Source organism: Takifugu rubripes, chromosome 8 (assembly GCF_901000725.2).
Source record: "Takifugu rubripes chromosome 8, fTakRub1.2, whole genome shotgun sequence".
In the NCBI taxonomy this organism is placed as follows: Eukaryota; Metazoa; Chordata; class Actinopteri; order Tetraodontiformes; family Tetraodontidae; genus Takifugu; species Takifugu rubripes.
This window is the reverse complement of record NC_042292.1, coordinates 9,705,315-9,733,259: the sequence shown is the minus strand read 5'-3', so window position 1 is coordinate 9,733,259 and position 27,945 is coordinate 9,705,315. Positions and strand designations below refer to the sequence as shown.

General features: G+C 46.3%; 4 protein-coding genes and 1 long non-coding RNA gene across 7 annotated transcripts in view; 4 read left to right on the top strand and 1 right to left on the bottom strand.

Moving 5' to 3' along the window:
* The window catches only part of LOC115250846 (uncharacterized), a 5,921-nt gene extending 5,208 nt beyond the window's left edge, over positions 1 to 713 (bottom strand). The window contains exon 1 of the long non-coding RNA XR_003889407.1: positions 593 to 713. This is a non-coding gene — a long non-coding RNA (uncharacterized lncRNA). The remainder of the gene's footprint in view (positions 1 to 592) is intronic.
* Positions 714 to 1,966: 1,253 nt separating this feature from the next.
* pou3f3b (POU class 3 homeobox 3b) lies at positions 1,967 to 4,720 on the top strand. Its single transcript, XM_003966668.3, has 2 exons — positions 1,967 to 3,635; positions 3,906 to 4,720. Exons 1-2 carry the CDS (start codon positions 2,421 to 2,423, stop codon positions 4,002 to 4,004), a joined length of 1,314 nt encoding a protein of 437 aa, XP_003966717.2. The 5' UTR covers positions 1,967 to 2,420; the 3' UTR covers positions 4,005 to 4,720.
* Positions 4,721 to 10,590: 5,870 nt separating this feature from the next.
* On the top strand, positions 10,591 to 14,284 carry mrps9 (mitochondrial ribosomal protein S9). Its single transcript, XM_011606422.2, has 11 exons — positions 10,591 to 10,733; positions 10,998 to 11,180; positions 12,134 to 12,196; positions 12,263 to 12,293; positions 12,365 to 12,444; positions 12,660 to 12,745; positions 12,918 to 12,993; positions 13,074 to 13,242; positions 13,597 to 13,705; positions 13,780 to 13,949; positions 14,042 to 14,284. The coding sequence occupies exons 1-11, from the start codon at positions 10,647 to 10,649 to the stop codon at positions 14,131 to 14,133; spliced, it is 1,146 nt and encodes a 381-aa protein (XP_011604724.2). The 5' UTR covers positions 10,591 to 10,646; the 3' UTR covers positions 14,134 to 14,284.
* Positions 14,285 to 14,716: 432 nt separating this feature from the next.
* On the top strand, positions 14,717 to 21,368 carry LOC105416800 (SLAIN motif-containing protein 1-like). Of its 3 annotated transcripts, none has more exons than XR_003889382.1 (9): positions 14,717 to 15,089; positions 15,523 to 15,650; positions 16,786 to 16,890; positions 18,727 to 18,846; positions 19,124 to 19,273; positions 19,419 to 19,461; positions 19,569 to 19,934; positions 20,251 to 20,400; positions 20,479 to 20,612. XR_003889382.1 is itself a non-coding variant. In XM_029840952.1 (9 exons), the coding sequence occupies exons 1-9, from the start codon at positions 14,809 to 14,811 to the stop codon at positions 20,842 to 20,844; spliced, it is 1,728 nt and encodes a 575-aa protein (XP_029696812.1). In that variant the 5' UTR covers positions 14,718 to 14,808; the 3' UTR covers positions 20,845 to 21,368. The 3 variants fall into 3 exon arrangements, 2 of the variants coding, with proteins under 2 accessions (XP_029696812.1, XP_011604721.2); XM_029840952.1 differs by adding an exon at positions 20,787 to 21,368 and having other exon boundaries at positions 14,718 to 15,089; positions 19,419 to 19,934; positions 20,479 to 20,698; XM_011606419.2 differs by lacking the exon at positions 19,419 to 19,461 and adding an exon at positions 20,787 to 21,368 and having other exon boundaries at positions 14,719 to 15,089; positions 20,479 to 20,698.
* Positions 21,369 to 21,759: 391 nt separating this feature from the next.
* Positions 21,760 to 27,397, top strand: fam171b (family with sequence similarity 171 member B). The gene is made up of 8 exons (XM_029840778.1): positions 21,760 to 22,049; positions 22,361 to 22,594; positions 22,938 to 23,057; positions 23,619 to 23,783; positions 23,859 to 24,029; positions 24,256 to 24,372; positions 24,456 to 24,579; positions 24,700 to 27,397. The coding sequence occupies exons 1-8, from the start codon at positions 21,878 to 21,880 to the stop codon at positions 25,958 to 25,960; spliced, it is 2,364 nt and encodes a 787-aa protein (XP_029696638.1). The 5' UTR covers positions 21,760 to 21,877; the 3' UTR covers positions 25,961 to 27,397.
* Positions 27,398 to 27,945: the final 548 nt, after the last annotated feature.

The following is a 27,945-nucleotide window of genomic DNA, read 5'->3' as shown; positions in this document are numbered from 1 at the left end:
TTTCGCATGCTGGGAGCGCGCGACCCCTGCTGGCGGACTTAATAGTCATTAACGTGCATCTGTGCACACCTGTGCAGGTAACAGTGAGAGCTGCAGCAGGAAGCTTGCGAGCTGGACATCTAATCGCATCACCACTGTCTTCAACCTGCGTTCGCGCGTCCTCTTGTTGCCGTAAACGTAGCTGTAGCTGCCTGTGCACAAACACCCTGAATGTGGCCCCTGTTCACGCCTTTTCACGGGGTCACCATGGAGACGGTGCCGCCAGCTCAGAAATGTGTGAGCGACGAAGAGGCGAAACAGACCTTCTAAGGGACAGCTGTGGCCGGTTCAGTTTCAGATCAGAGTCTATGAGCTGCGTTTGTGGTCGTTCCGTAAACGTCTCACCAATAAAATAAATAAACCAACACATTTTGCCTCTCTCTCTCTCTCTCTTTCTATCTCTCTCCCTCTTTCTCCTCAGCTTTCATGCATGTTCTGTGGGCGCGTGTGTCCGCCTGTTGCTGACTGGTTGAAAACGGTAAATAATCATTCGTTAAGCGAGTCAGCGTTGCGGGGCTGTGCTGTTTGCGGTGAGAAAATGCGGTTGACTCACCTGGTGTCCCAGGAACCGTCGTCCTCACAGGTTGTGTCTCTTCTCTTCTTCTTCTCCTCCCCTGCTCCTCGCTGCTCCTCGCTGCTGCTGCTGCTGCTGCAGCTTTTCTGTCCTGACTGAGCCGCAGCTCTGCTCCTCTCCGCTATTATTTTCACTAAAATATATGAAAATTTATGCAAATGAAAATCAGCACTAACTGTTGGTCTCTGTTAGAGTTGGGGATGATTTTTTTTCCCTCTCCTCCTTCCTTCCTGCTTTCCTTCCTCCCTCCTGAACTCCCCCAAAGAAAAGTTCAAATATCAAATAAAACGGGAATCAAAGAATATTCTCAGCCTGGTGAATTTAACTCGCCTCGTTCTGGTTTTTGGATTTGGCGATGGGTCTGGATTTGTAGAGCTGGTCCAAAATAAACCAGCTGGGATCAAAGAGGGTTCTGCGTTTTTCACTTGCTGCTCGGAACCGCGCGTGACAGCAGTTGGGCCTAAAACTGGAGCGGTGCTGTGTGAGCAAAACTCATAAATGGCCATGATGCACGCGCGTTTTCAGATTTAATCAGTTCACAATTATATCTGGTATCAATTATTTTTTTATAAATCAACTAGTGTAATTTTTAGTTACAAGGATCATGTATTGTTGGAAGCCTTTATATTAGGTAGAACATTAATTGATTGACTAGTGAAAGAATAAACGTGGACTACGTTGCTTCTGCTATATTATATGATTATTAAGTTTAAAATTTAAAATAAATTGAGTATCGACATCTAAAGTCAGATATAACAGGTCAAATGTATGTAATTTAACTTAATTTGGTTACAGTTTGTAAACACTGACAACATTAAAATCAATAAATTTATATGACACCATCGATTCAAATGTTTCGTTCTTGTTTTGTCAACATTTAATCCCCAAATTTAAAATGTATTCACAGGGAAGTTCGACGTCAGCTACAAAATTATCAAATCTATTTTTCTGAAAGTAAAAAAATATAAACAACAAATAACAAATGTATGAACAACATATGCGATCAGGATTGATCGATACATTTGACAACACTTAAATTAATATTTCTCCGTGTATGCACGCGCCCAACCTCTGTTTACGAAAGCTCTCGCGCGCTCAGTTTTTGTTTGGACTCTAATTAATAATCATCCAATTGGAAACAACCGGAAGGAGGGCTCGTGCGCTCGCGGAGCAGACCTGTCAATCACACTACGGGTAGCCAATCGGCGTGAACTCGCGGGGGTAAGATACCGCGCGTCGCCTTGTGAGGAGGGGGTGAGGTGTCTCGCGGGGTGGGCGTGGCCAGGCGTCCACGGCGGAGAGAGAGAGAGAGGGTGAGAGAGAACAAGCGAATGAGAGGCGAGTGTGTCTCCGCGCGCCGCGCACTCTTCCCGTGGATTGTACTTGAACGGGAGTTCGCGGTTTGGCACGTTTATACACATCAAAACAGAACAAAGAGCGTCTGCACGCGCTATAAAGAGCACAAATTACAAAAGAGGCGACGACATCCGCGCGTGAGGACGTTGCGCGGGACTATTTCCTGGCGCGGTTTGTTTTCAGCCACCAGCACAACTTTGGGACTAAAGTGAATTTGAAGGTTTTGCGGACTGGACTTGCTCCAAAGCTGCTGGATCTTTACTTTTGTAGAATGTGGTGAATTCTGAGGATTTTCGTCTCATTTTTAAGTTTTTTTTTTTTCCTCGATGGTGTTTTCCGAAAACCTTGGTGTGCTTGTAAAGTTTGAATAATTCATGAGAGACAGTTTTCCACAGAAGTGACTGTAAAGGGAGGGGGGCTTTCCACGAGCATATTCATAAGGGTTGTCGGAATGGCCACCGCCGCTTCCAATCCTTATCTGCCCAGCAATAGCATCTTATCGTCCGGCTCCATCGTGCACTCTGACTCCGCAGGTGGCGGCATGCAGCCGGGAAGCGCTGCGGTGACCTCGGGGTCCGGGGGCTATAGAGGCGACCCTTCGGTCAAGATGGTGCAAAGTGACTTTATGCAAGGTGCGATGGCGGCGAGCAACGGGGGGCACATGCTGAGCCACGCGCACCAGTGGGTGACGTCTCTGCCGCACGCCGCAGCCGCCGCCGCGGCAGCCGCGGTCGCCGCCGCGGAGGCCGGCTCGCCCTGGTCCTCCAGTCCCGTCGGGATGACGGGCAGCCCGCAGCAGCAAGACGTGAAAAACTCCGCCAGAGACGACCTGCACACGGGCACCGCGCTGCACCACAGGCCGCCCCACATAACCGCCCACCAAAGTCACGCCGCGGCTTGGGGGAGCACGACTGCCGCTCACATTAACTCCATATCGGGGGGACAGCAGCAGCAGCAGTCGCTTCTATACTCCCAGCCAGGCGGCTTCACTGTGAACGGGATGCTGAGTCCCGGCAGCCAGAGCCTGGTGCACCCCAGCTTGGTGAGGGGGGGCACCCCAGATTTGGACCACGGCAGCCACCATCACCACCACCAGCATCACCAGCACCCCCATCACCAGCACCACGGAGGCGTCGCGAGCCACGACCCGCATTCGGACGACGACACCCCGACGTCGGATGACCTGGAACAGTTCGCCAAGCAGTTCAAGCAGCGGCGGATCAAACTGGGCTTCACGCAGGCGGACGTGGGCCTGGCTCTGGGCACCCTGTACGGGAACGTGTTCTCCCAGACCACCATCTGCAGGTTCGAGGCTCTGCAGCTCAGCTTTAAGAACATGTGCAAGCTGAAGCCGCTGCTGAACAAGTGGCTGGAGGAGGCCGACTCGTCCACCGGCAGCCCCACCAGCATCGACAAAATCGCGGCGCAGGGCCGGAAGCGAAAGAAGCGCACGTCCATCGAGGTGAGCGTGAAGGGGGCCCTGGAAAGTCACTTCCTGAAGTGTCCCAAACCGTCGGCACAGGAGATCAGCTCGCTGGCGGACAATCTGCAGCTGGAGAAGGAGGTGGTGCGAGTCTGGTTTTGCAATAGGAGGCAGAAAGAGAAGCGGATGACGCCGCCTGGAGTGGCGCAGACGCCGGAGGATGTGTACTCTCAGGTCGGCAATGTGAGTGCAGAAACACCGCCCCCCTCCATGGACTGCAAAAGAATGTTCAGTGAAACGTAGAAAACAGCACAATTTTTTGATAGAGATAATTAAACAACGCAGACGTTTTCCACTGTGAGTGTGAGGAATGAGACTGCAAAAAAATTGTGTTGATCTGTTTTTCACCACCGAGACCAAACTTTTGCTCCCATTTTTCCTCCCGCAGACACACGCACTTCCGGCCCGCAAATGTCTTTAACCTAAAAGGTTCCTTCTGCTTTTTTCTTTCAGGGCCATTTTTTAGTAGATTACTTAAAAGATGCGAGTGACGTGGGAGACCAGAGGGTGACAACCACAGGTTCATTCCACCAGGTAATTTTGGCGCATTGAAACACACCAGAGGACAAATCCATGTTGCTTTTTTGTTTGTTTTTTTCGTTCCCTCACTCTTTATCACCACCCTCCTCGTCCTCCCGGATGAAGAAACAAAGACAGAGACTGAAGCAAATTTTTCACTTTCTTACACGGAGGATTTTGTTTCATTTTTATTTTTCATGAACGTGATCTCAAAGATCTTTTTCCCCCCCAATAATAATGCCAACAGTACTCGTGCGGGTGGTGATAATTACCGGCTTCTGTGTTTGGCATTATTGTAATTATTTAAGGGACTTTGTGGATTTTTCCTGCCTTTCTTCTACAAACAGAGACATTTGAAGTCAGACTGCACTTATTTGGAGAAAAGCAGTGAGTTTTGTGATGGAGGTTCTGTCAGCGCTGCTTTTCTCGGCTGCAACCTTTGGTAGATTTTAATAAACAAACTGTCATATAGATCACCAGATCAGAGCCTGATCTTTGCTTATATTTTTCATCAGAATGACCTCTTTTAATATTTTATTCGGAATACATATAATTTATTCCCCGCTCCTGCTGCAGGAATTGTTTTGTTTCTACATTTTTGGGTTTTTTTTCTGTCTTTTTTTGTATTTTCTGGAGCACAAACCAACCAGCAGCTGTTGGCTTATTTTGATGTGAACATTTGATTGTAATTTAATTTCAGTAGTGATTCCAGATGATTGACACACAATAAATTGTTAGACTGAAACACGGCTACCTTGTGTTTCTGTGTGTGTGTGTGTGCGTGCGTGCGTGCGTGTGCGTGTGATTTAAACTTTTAGGGCGCAAAATAAAAACGGTTGAACGTCGCTGGTCTCGTGACTGTGTAGATCCGTCACGTCTTTTGCGCGCGCTCAACACTGTTTAGGTCCAGGCTCGCGCCATCGTGGAGGCCTGCTGCGCTATAATCGATTTAATGATGATGATGATGAAGATGATGATGCTCGAAGGTGGAAACGGTTGTTGTTGTTGTTGTTGGACTTGGTGTGTGCGTGTGTGCACGCGCGTGGTTCCGTATTTTAAACTTTTTAACTATTCAACACCTCACCTTAACGTCCTGTGACTGAGAGATTCGAACTCGGCGGATGGTTTAACACGTTGGTTGCTAGGCAACGGAATTGAGTGATCTGTTCTTGTTAGTCTCCTGTCGCGCGCCTCAAAACTTCCGATTAAGTTCAATTGTTGAGCGGCAGCTTTTGGATGTGGAGTCCTAAAAACCTCTTTTCACCTCTGACCTGCGCGGAATAAAGTTTTGAATGAACAATTGTTTGTGTTCTGTAGAAAGTATCTTCAAAAATCTCCTCCAATTCGTTTAAACTTCATTACAAAGAGAGAGAGACGTCACAGTAATTATACATGGAGCAAAACAATATTGTTCAGTTATTTGTTCTTGAAGAAGAAGGGCGCCACAACAGGACCATGGTAACATTAAATAGAAGGTTATAAAACATTAAATTCGGGTTTGATTAAATTGATTGTATTTATTTGCGTTAGTTGAGGAATTCAGAGAATTTTATTAATGAGAATATTTTATTGCACATATATTAGAGAATTATTAATATTACTAATATTATTATTGGTGTTGTTGTTGTCTTTGTTAACAAAAAATTATGTCAATATTGTTAGATTATAAAACGTGTGTGTTTGGCCCAATTTAAATGTAACGTTTCCATCAGGTTTGGATGACCGAAAAACAATAATCGATTATTATTATTATCATTATTATCATTATTATATTAATATAATTAATGTCATTTATTATTATTATTATTATTGTGTTAATTATTATTATATTAACCTCTTTCTTGCTTCATATTTGAGGAAAATTAAGATAACGGGAACAATGTGGACAAAATAAAGACATACAAAAATCTTTAAAATAATTCAACATTTATATGTTCATTGTTATTACGTCAGTCTGCTAGTCCATTAACCTGCACATAATCTACAGAGTAAATTAATTTATAGCTCCCGATGTTTGAATCTTTTAATAGGGTGAAATACGAATCAAATTCAGCTTAACAAACGTAAAAATCGATCAGATCATAGAACTTTTTATCTGATTTATCAGTTTGTTTCAATAGAGATAATGTAAGTGAAAGGTTATAGGGGGTTTTTAAACAAAAAAAGTGAGAATTGCAAAGTGCGCGCACATGCACGTCATTTCTGCAAACCTTTTGCGCCCCCTCATGGACAGCCGACTCACCCTCCGCTAGCTCCCAGTCAGATGTGATGTGATCGATTTACACACGCTGAGGATCGTTTCCGCGTCCCCATTTGTTTTTGTCATTTTCGATATCATTATTGATTATTGATAGTCTTGATTCCACTCCAGCCCTGGCGACTGTCCAGGAGTGGAATCATATTTAATTTCCTTTTACAAGGTCAGATGAGGGTTCCCACCTGCTGATCAATCAAATAATCTCTAATCCAAACTCAGAGTCAACCAGTCACACACCACTGAGTTTACGATCTTATTTTATCTTAAATATGTGACCTTTTCAGAGCGAGTCCCAAAATTCCAATTCCTGTTTAGCAAGTTAACTTCTTTAGGATACAGGATGAGAGCCCTTTCCTGCAGTCGGATTGGTGCGTGCGTGTGTGTGTGTGTGTGTGTGTGTGTGTGTGTGTGTGTGTGTGTGTGTGTGTTGGCAGTAGATTGAAACAGTGGTCTGCTGGTTGGGGTCCTGTGACATCTTCTTCTGCAGTTTGATCGTCAGCTTGGTCAGCCTGACAACGGTTACCAAGGAGACAGAATGTGAACGCCACAGAGGGGACAAGGGGAGCGAGGTGTATGAACAACAAATCACTGACTGATAGGCCTGTCAGCTGTGTTTAGATCGGGTAATTGGGCTCATAACATGCACACACACACACACACACACACACACACACACACACACACACATACACATACACATACACATACACTAAGAACTTTTAGAGAACTTTTAGCAAGAACTTGCTAAGAAGTTCTAGCAACTTATCTTTTACTCTGGAACCAACTGGCTCCTATTGCGATTCATGCTAACAGGCCTATGCCGACACCATTCAGCCATTCATCTGCTCCTAAACAAAAGCTTCACATGTTAAGGAAAAAACACATGTTTGGAGCGTAAATCTAAACTTTTGATTCCTGCAGGAAAAAACCCTGAAGAATTAAGATGAGCAGATCACCAGACTGGTCTAGATCTGAGGGAAGAGAACAGCGGTCTAATCCCATCGTTCCCAGGCTTGACTTCCACCCCTCACATGGAACCACTTTGCCCCCCCCCCCCCCCCCCCCCCCCCCCCCCTTCCCCCGATGGCGAGCTGGAGGCAGGTTTTAGGTTTCTCCTCCATCTGAAGGTTACTTCAGTCCACCTCTGTCAAGAAAACGACGACTCTTTTCCTCCTACCACTCTTTTTTCAGGTGAGAGGCTCAGAGAGGAAGGAAACTATTACCCAGGGGTGAAACCGCCCGTCCTGCCGGGCCTGTAATAGAGAAAGAGGATCTGATCCGGCGATGGACACGCATAAACATAATACCCCTGGAAACTGTTGGGAATGACCCAAGAAAAAGTGACATCCTCATCGGCTCTAGTGGTGTCAGAAATATGTGCAGAAAGCCAAAATTTCCAGGTGTGAGCTCCTCAAACTTCTCACAGTCCAAGATCCTCAGATCCTCAAACTGTCAGATTTATTTCCTGAGGTGTCTCTGGCTCCGCCTGAGAAGAAGTGGCATGTTTTCGTGGTTGAACTATGACGTCACAGATGCAGCAACCTGTAAACAGCTGTTAGCATATTGAGCTGATGACAGTAACTTGAAACTCTAAACGTGTTGTTTTGTCTCTTCTTCTTTGTCTCTTTTGTCTCAGTCTTTGCTGTTTCACATCTCGATCAGACTTGAATGTACTCCGTCATTATTGAGTCAGATTTCCTTGATTAGATCAGATCAGATCAGGATAAGTCCGATTAGCGCTTATTCCTCCTGGCAGATGAAGATCATGAAGCTTCAGGAGGAAACTGAGACAGAAAAGTACTTTTTCCTCCTGATCAGAAGACTTCCCGCTGGATTTCTAACATCTGTTTGGCTGATTCCTTCGACTGCGCTGCCTGGAAAGGTTAAACGACTAGAATCTAATATTTGCCTGGAGGGGGTCAAGACACCGCAATTACAAGGTACAATCGGCAGAGCTAATCAGCTAGCATTGCATCCAAGGACTGATCAGAAGCTCTGTGCTCTGCTCCCCTGTTTACTTATTAAACCCTGTTCTCATGTTGAAGGGCCCTGCAGCCTCTGGCCCCCTGCAGCCCCGGGGCCACACTGGCGTAAATTTACCTCCCGATGCTGTTTGAGCAGGGCCAGAAAGTAGCCGCCGTGTTAATCAGTATCTGCAGCCTTTTGTTGCAAATCATCTCAAATTACTTTTCTCCAATCTGGCAGCCATTAACACCTCATGGAGGGAGGGGATAGGTCAGGATTACTATCCCCAGGAAGTGTGTGCATGTTTGTGTGTGTGTGTGGTTGCTCTCTGACACACATTTCCTAATTGACTCGGTATCAAGTGCAGGATTAGCGTTTAAAACATCAGCATTGTCTGGGGTGCAACACTTTCCAACGAGGCTTCGGCAACAATTACCGATAATTAAATATGTGCCAGTTACTGGCAAAGATAATTATGTCCTCTGTGTATAACACCAATTAATTACTTTTATTTCATCAAGCTCTTAGGCCGCAGAAGCAGCAGCGGCAGTGGCGGCGTTAGAGGCAGCAGCAGCCACAGAAGCTTTTTAAATGCTGCGTACTTGCTACCAGATCAGCTTCACAATAAACAAGCCACATGGAAGCTAAGGCTGTTAGCTTTGACCACTTCAACCACTGAATGTAAAAGTACGGAAGAAGAGCAGAACTTGATCCAGTGTGCACGCCATCACACCTCCACCTACCTCTACCTCTTCCGTCTTTGTGTCCATGCTTTCATTTTTAATCTGTGAACACTTTAAATTAACCCACTTGCTTACATCAACACAGCATTGTGTGTGTGTGTGTGTGTGTGTGTGTGTGTGTGTGTGTGTGTGTGTGTGTGTGTGTGTGTGTGTGTGTTCTTGTATCTTCATTTTTCCAGTAAAGAGAGGACATTTTTTGGAAGTGAGGACATTTTGAATGTGCCCTCACAACTTCAAAGGACTGTTTGAGGTAGGGGGTTAGTTGGGATACCAAGGGTTCTGAGGCAGGGAGGTGGATAATGCTTTAAGTCTAGGAACATCCTCACAAAGATAGCAGTACAAGGGTGTGTGGGACCGAGAGGACACGGGGATGTTGAACATGACTGAAATGAATCATTGGTGTAATTTGAAACAGCAAAATGTTAAAAAATGAAATGAGAAATGTAAAAATAACTTTCGGAAGCAGAGGCAGACAGGGATATATGGACACAGGAGCGAAAACCTGAGGAAAATGAAGAGACAGACTCAGGTGTTTGATAAGACAGAGTTGGTGGTGAAATGAGACACCAGTGAGATTTGTAAAGAGGAGGTCAAACTTCTGAACCCAGCTGAGCTTGTTTACTCGTCATCACGTCCCCCTGCTGTGACGCCACCTCCGTGGCCGATTCAGACACTGCCACGATGGAGCTGAGTAGATGATGATCAGAACCAGGAGGCTGGTTCACCTCGATGATGTCATTTCCTCCACTTCCTGTTTGACCTAATGGTTACTGACCGCTCCAGTGGATCCGCACCAGCAGGAATCCTTCTGTTAGCACAGCACTCTTGTTGCTCACTGATCTTACATTTTGTTATCAGTTATTATTTATTTTTAGCGCCAAAATAGTGGAAGTCATCAAGCACAATGTTCTTCAGAAGTGAAAGTCAGCAGGGAACTTACCCAACTCCCGCTCCCTGCTGGATGTCTTGGCTGTCAGGTGAATGATTTATCTCCCGCCCCTCACCGCCCACTGTAAATTAAATAGCACAGTCAAAACGATTTTTCTTGGTGAGCAGGAGAGCGCTTGTGGCTAAAAAAAACACATAGCAACTACTGTTAATCACAACGTGGACAACAAATGAAGCGCACAGACACATCGACTGCTACTAGCCAGGGGCGTCATGTTATTAATCACCCAGCATTCCTGCTCCTCAGACATCACAATGATGACACCAGCACACGCACCACAGGTTATGAAATAACATCGTACTTTAATTCAATTCAATTGTTATATTTACATTTTTTCAGATTTGGGTCACAAAATTAGACTTCCATTACGCTTTTAACTGAATTTTCACTCTTCAAAATACTTGAATTCTCAATGTTTCCCTCCAGACAATTTGAGCTTTAACGGCATCTTTATTTATTTGGAATTCAATTTTAATTTTTTATTTTGTTGTCTTGTTAAATAGAGCAGAGTTTCGATGTCATGAGCTTTTGACTATTGGCTTCAATTTACTTTGTCATGTCTTCATGAGATGAGTCAGAAACTTTTGCCTTTCTTTTTTTATTGCAAATTTCCGTTACTTTTTCACGTATACAACAATGGCAAATTTAGATAATTGAATGTCCTTCGACCATCATTTTTTCTCTATTCTAAAATAACAAAATACTATTAACTTCCGGTAATCAAAACTACTTCCGCTCTGACGTCACTGCTGACAGACAAAATGGCGGCCCCCTGTGCACGATCTGTTGGCTCATTTTTGTTAAAATGTGGAAAATGCAGCTCGAATTCGACTATAGTTGTGTCACAGGTTGGTCTGCAGATAAACTATTAATTCGACTTTCTCGAACAGGTTGAAATTGGAAATGTTTATCAAACTGGAGACACTGACGTCCTTCAATGTCAATGCTGCTGTTTACGAACTCATGTGCATTATTTTAAAGTTAAAGGAAGCGTGTTTGTTTCGCTAAACGTACTGTTGTTCAAAATTTGTTATAGTGTCACTGAACGCAAGAACCCGTGGTTGGTTCGGCTCTTGGTCAGTGCTGCTAACGGTCCGGTTTGTGCCCTCCAGGTTCTCCACAGGCGGATATGTTTGAGCTCCGCCGCCCGCAGGAAGAACATCCCGGCTCCGGGACGAGAGAAGTTCAGCCAGGAGTTCATCCAGAAGCAGGTGGAGGAATTTAACATCGGGAAACGACACCTGGCCAACATGATGGACGAAGACCCGGAGAACTTTAGTCAGGAGGACATAGACGTAAGAACCCACGTTCATTTTCTTCCACGAAACTGAAACAGATGGATTATTTCCATTATTTAGAAAGTGCATTAATTCAGACTTCATCGTGTAAGTTTCACGGGTTTCAGTAACATTTAATTTCATTGTGCATTTTTAGTTGTGATTCTCATTGATTCTGTTTGAAGAGCCGGATCAGTGAAAATTAGTCCTAAATTAATTTAAGCTGAAGTGGATGTCTAAATGACAGGGCCCCCAAAGTCCCACACATTACACAACACAAACTTAGACGCTCCTGTGATGGATCGACTCTGTTGCCTCAATAAATCAATCATTATGGTCATCATTTGAAAATAAAGCAAATGAACATGTCTGAAATAATGAATACTGAAGCAAATTATATCAGAAATGAAATGAATTAAATTGGCTCTGTGATGCAGCTCTGATTTGCTCCAGTGTTAGCATTGGTGTTAGCATTAGCGTCACCTGTCAGCTGCAGCATATGAGCGGACAGGTGTGACCACCTGGGCCCAATATGCTGCAGCTGCCACATTCGTCACGCTCTTGAACCAATTCCAACACATCAGCCTCAATTCTAGGGAGGCTGTAGTCCGTCCCAAAGTGTCCCTCCCGCATAATAAACAGAGACATCAGAGCGGACGGTGAAACCAATGTGACGTCCAGCGGCAAGAACTGAGGACTTGTGGCGTAGAACCGATCTCTGTGAGGAGCTACACCTGTTTAAACGTCACCTTTGGAGACTCTGGTCATCATCTTTGTCAACATTGCGTAATGTTACCTGAGTGATGTGATGATGTCAGCATCATGTGGGCTGCTGCTCCTCCCGGACATGTTTCCTGCAGGAGAAACTAGTTTGATCGGACGTTTTATCAGGAGCCTGTAAATGCCACCAACGCGCCACTGTCATGTTATTTACTGGACTTTCTAATGGTGTCTTCTTCTGTGGTCGACAGCGCAGCATCGCCTACCTGTTTCCCTCTAGCCTGTTTGAGAAGAAGGCCCGTCCTGTCATGAAGGTACGACCATAAACCTTTTTGCATTCAGACAGGATAAGAAGATAACCGGTCTCTTCCTGTTCTCAGCATCCAGATGAGATCTTTCCGAAGCAGCGAGGTATGTGTCCCCCCCGTTTATCCTCTGTTGTGCTTCTTGTGAAGCTCCCATCTGACGCTTGTTTTCTGCAGCCATCCAATGGGGCGAGGACAGGCGGCCGTTCCATTTCCTGTTTTATACGGGGAAGCAGTCCTACTATTCGCTGATGCATGTGAGTCCCTGAGCAGTCATACATAATCAGTCCATTAGATGTTTTCTGCATCTCTGGCTTAATAATTCTAACAATAATGGGAGTTTTAGTTCATTTTAAATTAATTTAGTTTCTTTAAAAGTTTAGTTTTGGACAAAATGAAGCAGGGACATGAGAAAGCCAGTATTGACGCTTTCAGGGTGAATCTCTCAGTTTTGATCAGTTCTTGTTTGTAGGAAATTTACAGTAAAATCCTGAATGTGGAGAAAGTTCAGGATCGTCTGAGAGCGAAGGGACTGTTCAGCCCTCATGGAAAGAACCTGTGAGTATGAAAGCGGAACAGAAATGTTGGCGTCACCGCCAGGGGGAATATGTCACAGTACTGACAACAGTGCCGTGGTTTAAATGTTTTGCATGTTTAATTTAAGATTAGCTACATGCTAACACTGAAGCGCCGCTCCGAGCTCAGCCCAGGATCTCCCGTGTTTCTGCAGATCTCTGGGAACCAGCCGGTGGCTCACGAAAGAGGAGCTGGAGTTGCAGCTGGTGGAGACCATGTCACCCAATGACGTAAGACCTCTCTCTTTCACACTCCTCCTCCTCACCTGTCAGCCAGGCAGTAACCTGACAACGCTGTCCTTCCGGATCAGTACACCCACTTCCTGCAGCTGATGGAGCGTCTGGTCTCGCTACCATACAGCTCCAACGAGGAGGAGTTTGTTCTGCAGTACCGCCGCCAGCTGGAGGTTCAGTCCAAGAAACAGACAGTACCACCGCTGCAACAGGACGACAGGGGCGTGGCCTTCACCACAGCTGAAGGTACACACACTTCCTGCCCCCATTCAAACACGACTCCTCTGAAGGTTGCTGGTAGTGCCCACAGTTTGCTCCTCAGGACTAACCTGATGATTAAAAGATCCAAGAAAAGCTGTTGGTCTGGTGTTAGATATCCTTCTGCTCTTGAAAATATCTCCACCTGTGAGTGTATGAGCTTATTGAGGCTAGTGATTAACACGGTTGGTGGCCCCCACTGCCCTCACTGTGAAGGAGGAATTCAGGCTGTTGTGTGGAGGTAAAATGACATTAGAAGAGGTGATTGGAAATTCTGTTAATGTCTGATTGTCTGTCCTACACTAATAAATCAGAGTGTTTGATTGTTTCTTTTGCTGTCAGGTCGCAGGAAGTCATCCACGTCGTCTGTGACTCTCAAAGACTGTGGCTCCGGACGTGTTATCATCAATGGTCAGGACTACCTGCACTATTTCCCCATCCTACAGGACAGGTGAGAGGAGGGTGTAGTCACACACACACACACAGACATTCACCCACTTTCACACACCCGTGTTCCTCCCTCAGAGAGCAGCTGATGTTCCCGCTGCAGTTCGTCGGCCTGCTTGGACGATTTGACCTGGAATGCAGCGTGAGCGGAGGTGGGCGGTCCAGCCAGGCTGGAGCATTGCGGCTTGCCATCTCAAGGGCGTTACTGTGCTTCCTGTCGGAGGGCGAGGTGGAGAACCTAAGACAAGGTCAGCGTGCTGGATTTGGTACTGACCTGTCAGAGAAGCATTGGTTTTATGTGTTTATACTGTGTTTTTTGTGGTGTTTTTATTGATTTTAGCTGGTCTGTTAACTCCGGACCCACGAGTGAGGGAGAGGAAGAAGCCTGGTCAGGAAGGAGCGAGGAAGAAGTTCACCTGGAAGAAGCGCTAATAAGGAACAATCATCCCGTGACGTGCGTTCTGCACAAGCTGCAGTGACGCTCTGTGGCCACCTGATGGCAGCAATTGTCCACCAATACAGCAGATCTCCATCAGCACGTTGATCAAATGCCAATAAAAACGACTTTAATGCATTCATTACATTCTCTTCTCTATTTCACATCTTAATGGCGTTTTCGTACAATTCAGATCACGTAAGTGTTGAGAGGTGTTTAAATATAGTTGTCTGGGTTTTTGGAAACAAACAAAATCCAGATGTGGGTAGAAAACGGTCGATTGAAAACCCATTTTAAGGGAATTTAAAGTTATTAAGTGTTTTAACTGGTTTCCACTTATGGTGAGTTATTTTGTTTCTCAACGCAGAATAGAGTCATTATTAAACTTCACGCAGGGCAGCTGGTCGCTTTTGTTTTCTCAGATTGGCTGATATACTAATTTTGATAAAAGATATACTCAGTTTGGAATACTCAAAGGAAAACGTAAAACACGTATCAGGCGCATCAATTACCTGTAATCGGTCAGAGGGTGGGCGTGGTTGAATGTAGGGGCGTGGTCGGTGGTTGGCGTCTCATTAGTGGAGCTGTCAGGCTGGCTGGCAGATTTCCTCCCGGTCCACAGAAGCTTCTCCTCGCAGACCTATGGTTCTTTCGTCTTTCTTCTATTCGGGATGCCGGAAGTAGACCTGAAGAACAACAGTCTGAACACGGAGGTGGAGGTGAAAAAGCTCCAGGACCTGGTCCGGAAGCTGGAGCGGCAGAATGAGCAGCTTCGGAGCCGAGCCGGCCCATATGCGCTCCCTGCCACCGGGGGATGCCGGCTGTCCAGCCCGGAGGAGACCATCCCGTACTTTCTGGCCCACACTGACGAATCCGAAATGTCGATCTTGGACGAACTGGAGCTTCTGGACCTGAGCTCTTTGTCGTGTTTGGACGAGTCTGAAGAAACCTGGTAAGTTCTAGTCCACTCTGAACCTTTCTGGAGCAGCTGGACCTGAACAGATCCCAGCACAGGTGAGCTGCGCGTTCACCTGGAGGATGAAAATGCTCTAAATATTCACTTATATGAGGCCAATAGCGCGGATCCCCACGCAGTCACCAGATATTCCGACTTCCCACAGTTTTTATTGACTGATGGTCCAAAAAAAGTCTTTAAAATCAGGCAAAGATTCCAGCAGGTTAGAATCATCTCATAAGTTACCCATGATGCATCTGGACCTGGTTCCGAATGTCCACCTGAGGTTTCTTCTGTTTGTCAGGAAGCAACTTTCAAGGAGATTTTTTTTTTCACTCGTTAAAATGAAAGTTTGATCCAGGCGCTGAAACCTGAATAATTAACTAAAGCTTGTCAGGCAGCAGGGCCAACTCTGACCTTGACTCTTTAGGCTTTACACCTCATCCAAAAGTCCAGACAACAAGATCACACCTCTGCAGTGGTGCCGGCAGGTTCTGGACCAGCCCAGGTCAGAGGTGAGCACCATCGCCGGGCCGATTACCCTACGACAGGAACCAGGTAAATGCAGAAACATTTGATCGGTGATGAACTGGGTGTCCAGTCTTTCAGAACTCTAGAAAAGTATATTTATTCAGTGATTAATCGAATGAGCAATAACCCCGATCAGTCAATATTAATAGTAACGAGTTTGAGGTCGGCTTCTTTTATTCTACCTAAACACTTAGAAGTTCATCTTTAATCCCTGCCAGGATTAAACCTGTCACATGATCCATTACATCATCATTAATGCTGTCACTCAGGACACAGTAGAAGTCTGTCTGACTGTCTCCATGGTTACACCAGGTTAAAATATGCTCTGTTGTTGCACTAAAGTTTCTGACTGCAGCCTCAGTAGAAATAACCATCTTATCAATCCACAAACATCCATTCTCTAATCAGTAAACTTGACCAGTTTGCATTATTTAACATCATTACATCATTTCTGAAGAAACAAAGAGTATTGTGTATGTTTTTGTGTGTGTGTTTGTGCTCTTGTACTGGCTACATTCTGAGTGCCAAAACATTTATTCTACTATCAAAGTGAGGACATTTTTGGGATGTGAGCAAATGTTGGCTGGTCCTCAGAACTCCAAACGACCGTTTAAGGGTTAAGACGTGGTTGTAATGTTGAGGTTAGAACTGGGTTTAGGTTAGCACCATGGTTAGGTGGTTAGTTTGGATGGTTAGGCTAAGAAGCTGGGTAATGCATTACGTCTATCAAAGTCCTCACAAATACAGAAGTACAAGTGTGTGTGTGTGTGTGTGTTTGCGTGCGTGCGCGTGCGTGCGCGTGCGTGCGTGCGTGTGTGTGTGTGTGTGTGAGATAAAGCGGCTTTGTCGGATTCATGAATGGAGCGCCCGGTGTCCATCTCTATTCTGATTTGGATTAAATCAGTCATCTGAATCAAGAAAATGATCAGACTGATGAAATCACAGCATTTATCAATTTTAACCGTGTTTAATTACAGCTCAAGTTATTGATCCAGTTTTAGAAGGATCAAAAGATTCATGTTTCCTAAGAAAACAATTCAACCCTTTTTATTTTCTTAAAATTTGAGAAAATGTATCAACTTTTATCCCAAGTTTTTTTTGACGTATTTGATTTAGTAAAATGTTCCTTTGGTCTCTGAAATGAAGCTTCTTCTCTCTCCAGCGGCTCTGGGTCGTGGCTCCTTCTGTAGCCCCTCCCCATGTTCTCCTGGCCCCGCCCTTCTGCGGACATCTTGCTCCACCCCCCAGGCCTCAGAAAAACTACACGGTAACCTGGCAACAAACAACAGTTCACCAGTCAGTCTTCGGAAAGCCACTTTTGTTACATTGTCCTGCTAACCAAAAACATCGTCTTCTGGTCAAAGCTCATGTTTCAAAACTCTTGCAAAAAGAAAGAGATTTATTGGTCATGTGACATACAAGGAAGTGGACTCAGGTTCAGCGTCCACACCAGCCAGCGTGAAGACGCTCTCTCTGTGTGCTGATATTCTGCTCAACAGTGCTCTGTATTTCCTATGAGGGAAGAATCAGAGGGTCTGGAAGCAGCCCACCTCCTGACCCTGGACGGGTAAAGTCCTGGACCTAGGGCCGACTGGTTCTGATGATTTTCTCTGCAGGCCGGTTTGCTCTGGTCTAGTTTGATGGCCGACCCACTCAGTGATGGAAGAACAGACTGGAAGTGTGTTATCAGTTCCTGAGGATGGTTGGACTTTGGACTGTTTTGCGGACCGTCTCTATATGAGAGGACCACTTCAGTTCTCGAGACACGGTGAAACCATTAAAAGCCCGGTAGACACAGTGATTTTGAAGATAGTGAGAGAGGGGCTTCAATCTCTACAGTTTTGAGTGGGTGTAGCTGCAGACTTCACCAGGATACCGGTCTGTTCCACCTGTGTCTGTAAACTAATTCATCACCTATGCTGATGAGGTTGATGATGGCGTCCTCCAACAACTTCAGCGGTTCGGCTGAAGGGTCACTGGAGATGCAGTGGTTGATGTAGAGGGAGAAGAGCAGGGGGGCGAGGACATAGCCCTGCTGGGCGCCGATGTTGAGTGCACAGGTGCTGGATGTGGTGCTCCGTAGGTGACAGGTGGAGCATCTGGGTGAGCTTTGGATCACGTCTAGAACAATGGCGTTTGAAGCTACCTTAGTGCAAGTAATGCGCCGCTCGTCACCGTCTTCACTGGAAACAGCACCCCTGGTAACACGGAGACAAAAATGATGGAGCCCATTTTCAAAAGTTTGCAGATTCTGGCTCTCTGGGCGTCGTTCTTGTGCAAACGTAACGAAGCCTGGTTGTTTTTATTGTTGCGCAAACAGGCCGTTGGTGTTTCAAAGGATTTAATTGATCACAGAATCAGGGTCCCCGGTCCTTTAATCCTATGGTGGAGGACTTTAGGGACCAGAGCAATGGTGAAAGCAGGAGGTGATCTGTTGAAGATCTGGGTAAGGATGGGTTTCTACTGGTCAGCACAAGCTTTCAGGCAGGAGGGTGAGAGGCCCTCTGGTCCTGGAGCCTTCCTGGGCCCTGATAGACAACGTTTTTGGGTGAAAATGCAAAACTTTAAGGCCATTGTGGCCGTCATTTCTGCACTAGAACACCAGAAAACCGAATGATACGAAAACGGCCTTAAGAATAAAGAGTTTTGAAAATGCTGTAGGCAAGTGAGGTTTTGCAACTAGTTTAAGTTTTATATAGTTGAAGGTTGCCTGTAGAAGCAACTTCACCTGATTGTGGGTTGACTGGGAAACTTTGGTGCTCACCACTATAAACATTGTTTAGAAACCATAGACTGTTGACTGTTATGTGGGTATGTCTACTTCATTACCGCCACCTATTGGCCTGGCATGTGTCCTACAGCATATTGGTGGTGCGTTTACATTGTCTGAAGGGGGTCAGGCAATGACATCTTCACAGTTCTTCCATGCAGGTGGGGAGGCAAGTTGGTCGTGCGGGGGAGGGACGAGGGTGGTTGTTTTTTAAAATAAAGAGCTTTGGCATGTTTCCAACCCCTCAGTGGAGTATTTATTTCAGCTGTAACAGAAGAGAAAGTAACAGAACGCGTGACTCTTTTTGAGTCACGCGTCCTGTCATTTTTACAGCTCCACCCCTTCTCTGCTCGCCACGCCACCCAACCCTGCAGCACTCACTCAGCCCTGTCAGGAGGGAACTCCTTCCCTCTCCAGCTAGGAGAACACCCACAATGATCCCTCACAACTCCAGTAAGTTAGCACCCTCTGTTAGCGCCCCCTGTTGGTGCCCTCTGTTAGCTGACTCCTTTTCCCTGCTGTCTCTCTTAGACCTCCATGGAAATTTGCTCAGATTTATTAAGAAACTGCAGTTTTGTTTGAGGGACACTTAGTCTTTTAAATCAGTTTTATGTATATATTTACAAAAATGTATGAATGTTTCAGTGATTATTTTCTCCTGGAATCCTCATGTAAACAGTCGTTCTGTTGCTCTTATTTTGAAATGAAGGCTTGAATTTTTGATGTTTAGAAGGCGGGAGTGTCTCAAGTGGCCCTTTAAGCCCTCAGTTGTCGGTGGATTGTGGTCTGGGATCTTCAGACATAGACGACTCGATGGTCCAGGGGTATAAACTACAGGACCTAATGGACGTCCAGGTGATGGCGCGTCTTCAGGAGGAGAGTGAGTCTGGAACCTTAAAAACAAAATGGCTTCCAAATATTTGTCAGCATCTTCAGTAAAATCTGTTTATAATAATTTTATTGATGGAAATGGATCAGTCATGTGACCAGTCACAATTCCTATTTCCCTAATATTTTAACATCAGATCTCAGAGCTCATCGCTACAGCACCTTCATTAACCCATTGAGGTGTGTGTGTGTGTTTTTCTGTGTGTGTGCATGCATGTGTGTGTATGTGTGTTCCGTGTGTGTGTCCATCAATCCTGCACGTCTGTCCTCATCTGTCCTGCCTACAGGCCTTCGCCGGGACCTAGTCAGATCATCTTTTGCAGGTCGTCACAGTCGAAGCTTCGGGTTCCAGAGCAGTTTCCTCAGCGGCGGTTCTGGCCTGGAAGAGGGAGACGAGGACAAAGACCACGGCCTTCTCCTGCAGCGGCCCCGCCTCCTCGCCACCCTCCTGCCTCATTCTCAAACCTTCAACAGCATAAGGGACTTCAGACCCAGATCCCCAACCTGTCCTCATTCCGCCTCCTCCGCGCAGCTGTTCCGTTCCGGCGGGTCGGCCTGTCAGGACCAGGCGCTGGGACAAAGACTAAACCCAGGACTGGGGTCTGGAATAAGACTGGGCACAGCAGGACTTCAGGACTTCAGACCAGGTTTGGGTAAGAAAACAGAAGACCAATATCATCTGACAGTCTGTTTCAAAGATCAAAGTCTCTATCGGCTCATGGTAGGACAAACTATTAACTTTAGATCTGGGGCTGTGATGTAATTAAAGTCGCTTTGCCATTACGACTGAAAGATCACTTTGACCACGCCCACTCGGGATGACCACGCCCCTGACTCCTCCTCGTGGCCGTGTAATAATGACATCTAAGCTTCTTAGAGATTCCGGGTTCACGTGTGACTGAAGGGACACGCGTGACCAGCAGACCTTCTGTGACGGCGCGTTCCGCTCTGTGTTGCTCCGCCTCTCAGACGCGCTGCGGAGGAGCATGCCAAACCTCGTCAGAGTTCCCAGCACACCGTGCGTACCCTCCCTGACCCATCTCGGCGCCGCCCATTGCTGTCTTCGTAACAGCCAGAGTTTCGATTCGTCTGCCGGGCTGCTTCGCCGTCCCTCCTCCAGTAAGAGATGCCTCTGCTTTTACTCATCTCCCATATTCTTCAGTTCATTTTAATTTCCTGAATTGGACCCCTCCCCAGTTCTGCTTCAGAACCGGGTCCACAGTGTCGACAACGTCGCCTCATTGTCGAGCCAGCTGTCTAAAGCCACCGCTTACGTCAGTCCCACCATCAAGGGGTCATCGTCATCTGCCCCCAGTACCCCCCGCAGCAGCTTACCACGCCCTGCTTCTTCTGCTGGCACTAGCCCCACCCCCCGTAACATAGTTAACCAATCGGCATCCAAGCAGCAACCAATCAGGTGTGAGCACCTGTGTAAACTTTGAGATTTAAAGCATTCCAGCATGAAGTTTTCTTCTGTTTTGTTTTACTTTTCTTTTCTTCTTCAGCTTTATGACACCTCCAAAGACGCTGCGAGACACCAGCCGGAGGGAGCGTTGTTATTAGTGCCGCAGCCTGACGAGGTCTGACTAAATAAGCTCACATCTCTGTGCCAAAACAAGCAAGCCCAGCACTGCATAGACCCCAGCATGCTAATCATGCTAAGCTGCTAATGTGGGCCTTCAGTTTTTAATGTTTTGTTTTTTAATTTAGATTTTTGACTAATCCTTTTTTTCGATGGATTGGGTTTGCTATAGGTTTGGTCCATTTTTAAAAAGTTCTTTAATTATTTTTCATGTACAAGCCTAACAATTAAATAAGCACCTATGTATTTGTGCAATGTTATAAATGTTATCACGATGTATGTCAACACACACGAAATCAGCCACTTCTTGCTGCACTTTAACCCCTCACAAATTAAATGTTTCAGTGTTCGGAATTTCACCCAAATACTTTTTTTTCCCCGTCTCACATAATGTAAATGTAAAGTTCAGCTTCTCTGTACAGATTTTGTTACTAAGGTGCCACATTTCACGGTAATTGATGGGGTGAAATTGTGATGTTTATAATAAAATGGCATAAATACATAATAACGTGGTGTTTTAATGGTTCTTTGGTTAAAAAAAAAAAAAAACATCTTCAGCGAGGCTTTTCTTTAGATGAGGGTTGTGTTTTAGTGATTACAGGAGGAACAGGACTCCTCCTTGATCGACGGGGGGCCACGCCGAAGCCCCCAGGTGACGTCATAGCGTCGCTGCCACGCCAAAGATTAGTAAAGAAAAAGATGATGTCGTACTCTGAATGTTTTACCGAACACTAATGGTAGAGATAGCAGTCCACTGTGAGTGGACTCATTCCCTTATTATATATATCAGCCTCATAAGCTGTATTTTTAGCTGGCAGGATGAGCTCCAGTAAGTCACAGATTTCAGCCAGACAGTGCAGCGGGTTTCTTCGCTGGGTTTGAGCGGAAGTGGCCGAGTGGTGTGTCTGTTGATCATAGACGCTCTTTGATCCCGGCCTCCGCTGACGGTTCTGCTCACTTGGAACCATGACTGACCGTTGGTGACTCGGTTCTGTTGCGGTTCGGTATGTGCTGATGGCTGCTGTAGGACGCCACTTCCCGCCGCCGTGTCTGCTCTTCCTCCTGCCCTCGCTGCTCCTCATCATTTGCCAGGATGGAGAAGCAACAGAGGAGGGCGGCGGCCTGCACCCCTCCTCTCCCGGAGACAATGGAGACCCCACCGGTCCAGACCCGGTTCCGACTGCAGGTAAACTGAACGCCACAGGCTTGAACGAACCAGATTTCATTCAGAGCCATCAAGCTTCATTTAATGTCATTTGATATTTACTTAACAAGAATTACAGTTTACAAAAAATAAGCGTGGGTGTAATTTACAGATGTAACCTGCAGGAGGCAGCCAAATGCTCTGGGGCAGTAATTCATCGGTTAAGGTTTCGTCACGCAGAAGGAAGAGTAGCTTTAATTAGCATAAATAATATAATTAGCATAATAGCCAATAAAGTGGTGCTTTTATAGCCGGGTACGTCTTTTTTTATCCCAAACTTCTGGTCTCTGCAGAGTCGCAGTTCGCTCTGAAGGTTTTGGTCCTGGACTCGGTGACTCTAAAGCCGCTTCCAGGTGCTTCTGTCTCTGTTTACCTGAACCACACCATGACGAGCTCCGCTCAGACGGAGCACTCGGGTGAGGTCATCTTCTGGATAGAACACAGGCCCCAACTCAGTCTCACTCTGCTGGGCAACAAGAGAGGATATGTACCCCGACCACTGCCCTGGAGCACCAGCAGGAGGCCCGGTGAGTGATGGAGCTCTCGCACCTCTTTGCAGAGCCTAAACTGGGACCCCCCAGTTAAAATGGAGAGAACAAGTTGTCCTGTTTAAAGTTTACTTTAATGGGGTTAATAGTGGTTTAAGTATTTATGGTACATTATCTGATGCCGAGAGGGAGAAAGTCCCTTCAGGGGGCAGCTCGACCAAGCGGCTGTGCCCAAAAATGCCCACCCACTACTGACCCCTGTCGGTGGAAAAACAAAACAGCACGTTGACGCAGTCGAATAAACACATTCTGCTGATGTAAATGATCGTTGAGGAATGTTTCAGGCGAGTGACACATTCATGTGACTGTTTCCTGTCCTCAGTTCTGTCAGTCGTGACGCTGCTGCTGCTGCCTCACGCTCAGGGAAACATTTGGCTGTTTGAGGACTCCGTGCTCATCACCGGGAAACGACCTGGCATGTCTGGAGGGACCCGGTTGGAAGGTAGAGGTCGACACAGCGTTGATATACATTTATTTTGTCTTTGTTCTGATTTAAATATATGGCATCTTGTTGATAGGGAAGCTGAAAAATTGTGTGTTGAGCAGATGTGGACACACTTCAGGAAGAATTAAAACAATAAAGAGTGTCCAGATTCTTCTAATAAGTAGTTTAATAAACCAGATGTTCTTTAGCGTTCACTGAAAAATAAATACCAGCGCGCTGTGGATCAAACCTCATCAGTACGATGACTTTCTTTAAACTGTGAAGCTTTCTGGTTCGGACAATTAAAGAAGGGAATAGTTTTCACTCTGAGCGGACGATGAGTCGATCAGCAGCCGTGTGGTTCACCAACGTGGACTTCCTGAGCTGCGGTGGTCAGAGAGTTCATCTCTGAGGTCAGAGAGTTCATCTCTGAGGTCAGAGAGTTCATCTCATGCCGGTGCTCGAGAGGCTCTTTGTAGAAAACTGGAAAGACAGAGCAAACAAAATAGTTTTCTGGAGCCCCAGTAGATGGCAGCAGGGCAGAGGTCAGTGAACAGCTGCTCCATCTTGTGTTTCCAGAGAGCTCATCCCACCCGAAGGTCATGTTCCCCAAGAACCTCCTCATCACCTCCAGCAGGAGCAACATCACCTCGGTGACGGCCTATCTGACGGTGCCGGAGCACCACCAAGCGAGAGACTGCACCGGCTGCACCCCAGGCCTCATCGGCGGCGGCGGCAGATCAGGTGAGTGGGGCACCCATGACGCAGGTGGAGTTTGATTGGAAACCCGATCACAGCCTTTTCCCTCTGTATTTGCAGCCCTCAGGAGCGTCAGCCTGAACCCGGTGGTTTCCGTGAGCATCCTGTTGTTCTGTGACGATGAGCAGCTGCAGATCAGAGGACCCGTTCAGATCAGCCTGCCCCTCAAACCGGGCCTGCGACTCAGGGCTGCCGACACCGTCCCAGCTTGGGCCTTTAACTTCAACATGGGTGAGAACAAGAACGCCGCTGAGGCTTCAGCTACATTACTGACTACAAGCAGAGCAGCTGTTCTCCTGGAGAGAAACAGGAGCTGCTCTTTAACTGGGAAACACCTGTTGGCTCCCAGACACAGAGCCTCTGTTGACACACCTGGGCCACAGCTTCAATGTCCAGTTGCTTTAATCAGGCTCAACATGAACAGTCGAGGTAAAGGTGAAGTGTCTGCTGTCTGAAGGTGCCTGGGAGAACCAGGGTCTCGGAGTGGTGAAAAGAGTCGGCGACGAGCTGATTTGGACCTACACTGCTTCCCACCTGGGCCACTGGATCGCTGCGCCCCTCCCCTCCTCCGAGAGTAACGGACCGCTCCTCTGTTTGACTTTGCTTCTGCACTTTCTGTGGGTCGGCCTTTAACGTCGGTCTCTAAATTTGAATCAGGTCACCTGGGATACAGACTGTCTTTGGACTTTGTGTGGTACCACACCTACCTGTTGATGGCAACGCTGGGAGGAATGCTGCTCATTGTGATTGGGTTCCTTTCCCTGCTGGTTTGCCACTGCAGGTAAACAGAGTCTCTATAGCAACCAGTTTTTTTTATTTTTGCACTATTTGATCAAAATTAACCTCCTGACACCTGAACTTGGCAAATTAACATTTATTTCTGTTGCTTTTCCATCTGCAGACGTTCCCATCAAGGACCCAGAAGGAGGACGGCACGTTTTACCAAACTCACAGTGGTAAAGAAGGACCAAACCACCTCGACCCACATGGAGGGGGGGCTGTTGTACCGCTCTGGTGACAACAGCCTGGCGTCACGCAGCATACAGTGTGACGCCTCATCCGCGTCCCGGCCCAACGCCAGCTTCAACATTTACGTGGAGGACCCAGCCGCTTCCTTTTATGAGAACATTCCTCCAGATCAGACCAAAGGTTCCCAGCCGCTGTCGCACTACATCAACGACGAAGAGGTGACTCGGCTCCGGGAGAAGTCAGAGCAGAACAACATGAACTCAAACATCTTCTTCCCAGATAAGCTGATTAACATCTTCAACCAGGCGGTGGCTGTCATTCAGGCGCCGGAGCTGTTCGGCACGCAGGAGCAGCAGCTGTCTGGCTGCAAGTCTGCAACTTTTCCACGCAACGGAGGCGAGTACAACGCTCACCCCGAGCCCGCCAGCAAGGACGGTTTCACCCAGATGCTAGCCAAAGTTCCTGTAAGCAACCCACCGCAAACCAGCCAGGATGAGCCACGCGCTCTGGAGACTCCCCCTCAAAGCCAGGAGCCCTCTGCTGGTGGATGGGGGCGCTACAGCAACCTCTTGGAATCCTCTGTCTCTGTCCCAGGGACTCTAAACGAGGCCGCTGGACTGGAGGGCTTTCGCGGCGGCCATGGCGTTCCCAGTGAGTTGCAGGGAATCTCAGAGCGCACCTTACTAGAGCTCACCCGGGGGAAGCCTTTACTGTCCCACCCTCGGGCCTGGTTCGTCTCCCTCGATGGGAAACCAGCCGCACAGGTGCGCCACTCTATCATCGAGCTGCAGAGCAGCCACCGCCCGCCAAGCAGCAACGACACCAGCTTGGACTCGGGCGTGGACATGAACGAACCTCTGCAGAACATCCGTGAGATGGAGAGGGACAGGCCCTTAACCAGGGCCTCGTCCCTGTCCCACCACAGCCGAGGGGGGCGCTGCAGTGAGGACCAGGACTTAAGCAGCAGCGAGAGCGGCACCACAGCCACCTGCACACCCGAGGACCCTTCACTCAGGAACATTCTCGACGGGAGCATCCCCGAAGAGCACGATGAGATGGACACGTCCAGCGCTCGAGAGGACAGCGAGTCCAGAGGAATCCCGCCTTCCCGCCGCCTGAGGAAGATGAGGGAAAAGGTAAAAACTGACTGTAAGCAAGCGCGCGAAGGGAGGCCACAAATCAAGAGGAGTTAGAGGACGACGTGCTGGATTTATCTCTCAGCTGGGACCAAAGGCTCCACTCTGCAGTTAATGGTTGGAGTCCTGTTAGAGACCGTACAGCTGAACCCAGTCGCCGGGGGAGAAGCAAGAAACTCCTCCAGAAATCTCATTCTTTCTTATTATGTACAGGAAACCTTTGAAAAGCAACGGCTGACAGAAGATGTCGACCAATAAACTCTCATCTTTTGATCGGTGAAGAGAAAATCAGCGATTGTCAGGACTTTACCAGGATCTGCATGCCTCATCTGTTTCGCATTCACACGCGTTGTTTTGGTTGGTTTGTTCATGGTTTCTCCAAATTTGCCAAAGACTGTAAGCTAGTCTGTGATCACCAGCGCAACTACTGACTGAAGAAGGTCCGGTACCATAAGCGGTGCCTTTTTACTGCACTCGTGACAATGGCTCCAAAAGACCCAGCTTTTGTGTGTCTTCAGTAACGTCTGCTCGTTTTTTTTGTATCCTGCGATGACCCCCCAGTGTGTGATTGTCCCGGCAGCTACTGGACATTGTGGACCGAGGACACGAAGCACTGTCATTCTGAGATTATCACGCAGTTTAAACTTAATGGTTGTGTTAGAATGCATGAAGTTTAATGTCTGTCTAGTGTGTTTTATGGTAGCACTAACATGACATCATCATCATCATCATAGCTTGTAGGTGGCTAGGTTAGCTCTGAGCAGACACGTGTAGCATCGTTAAAATGCATTTACATTTTCCCCCAAATTTTATTTGTACTTATCCAATGTTGGCATGTTAATGGATTGGAGATGGTGAAAGTCATTAAAGACTTGATCTATGATTAATTCATGGATAGAACATGCTAATAATCATGTTAGATCACCATCATTTTGTGATTACTATTTAGTTTCCAAAAATACAGCAATATTTAATCTAATTCAATTTGTAAATGTAACAATTAGGACCAATTAACAGTTTAGTCTGTTCAGCATTTAGTATCTTATCAGCATGTGTGGTTTAGAATTTAATTGTCACCTTCACCTATTTGTTCTGTCTAACGGCAGCAGTTCCTGCTAATGCCTCAGAAAAGGTAAATATTCAGATAAATGCCAAAAAAAGTGCCGCACCTGATTGAATTTTTAGAATTTTGACACTACTGTGGTTTCTGTCAGTGGGTTTGACAATTAATGATTGTTCAACATTGTTGATTTATGATGTGTTCAGAAGTTTAATCACTTCATTCAGTCCACATTCAACAGCCTTTATAGTATAGAACACATTTATTTATTTATTTATTTATTTATTTATTTGACTAATGATGATCTTTAGTTTGTTGATTGACAAGTCTGATAGTGCTTTTCAATGTCGTCTGAATGTCTTTCATCCAGAATTATAATTTATTATGAAGAATGTCAGTCATTTTTGTGCACTCAATAAATATGACTTGATTCCACTTCTATTTCCAAACTTTGAATAATTTCAAGGTCAATTATATTGCTCATAATGTTCTGCTATAGCATGATCCCTCATGTGCGGATCACAGTGTTTTTAAGTCAGTTTTGACTTCATTGGGAACACGGTTACATCTGCATGGAAGCAGTTCATTTTAAAAGCTGCTAAAAGCCTTGTAAGGAACAATAACTAACAGACTTTAGCCATCAAACATCTTTTACCAGATCTAAGTTGCTTCTGAAAGGGGAATAAATTCTGTGAATTCTGGAGTTCTATAAGGTTGAGCAAGTTAAGAAATGTTGTGTCTGTGGTAATAAGGGGGAAGTGTATCAAGTTGAATAAATTAGTTATTGACCAAGCTACAGCAAAACTAAAATGAATACATAAAATGAACAACATGCTGGTGCACCATAGCCTCACTGGCTAAAGTAAACGGGCTTGTAGCAACTGCGTTACTAATTCAGGACCTGCTAAAAGTTTCCAACCAGGAAAGGCTGGTTGGGTAATTTGCAAAATATGTTTCATTTTCTGGATATAAAAAAAAATAG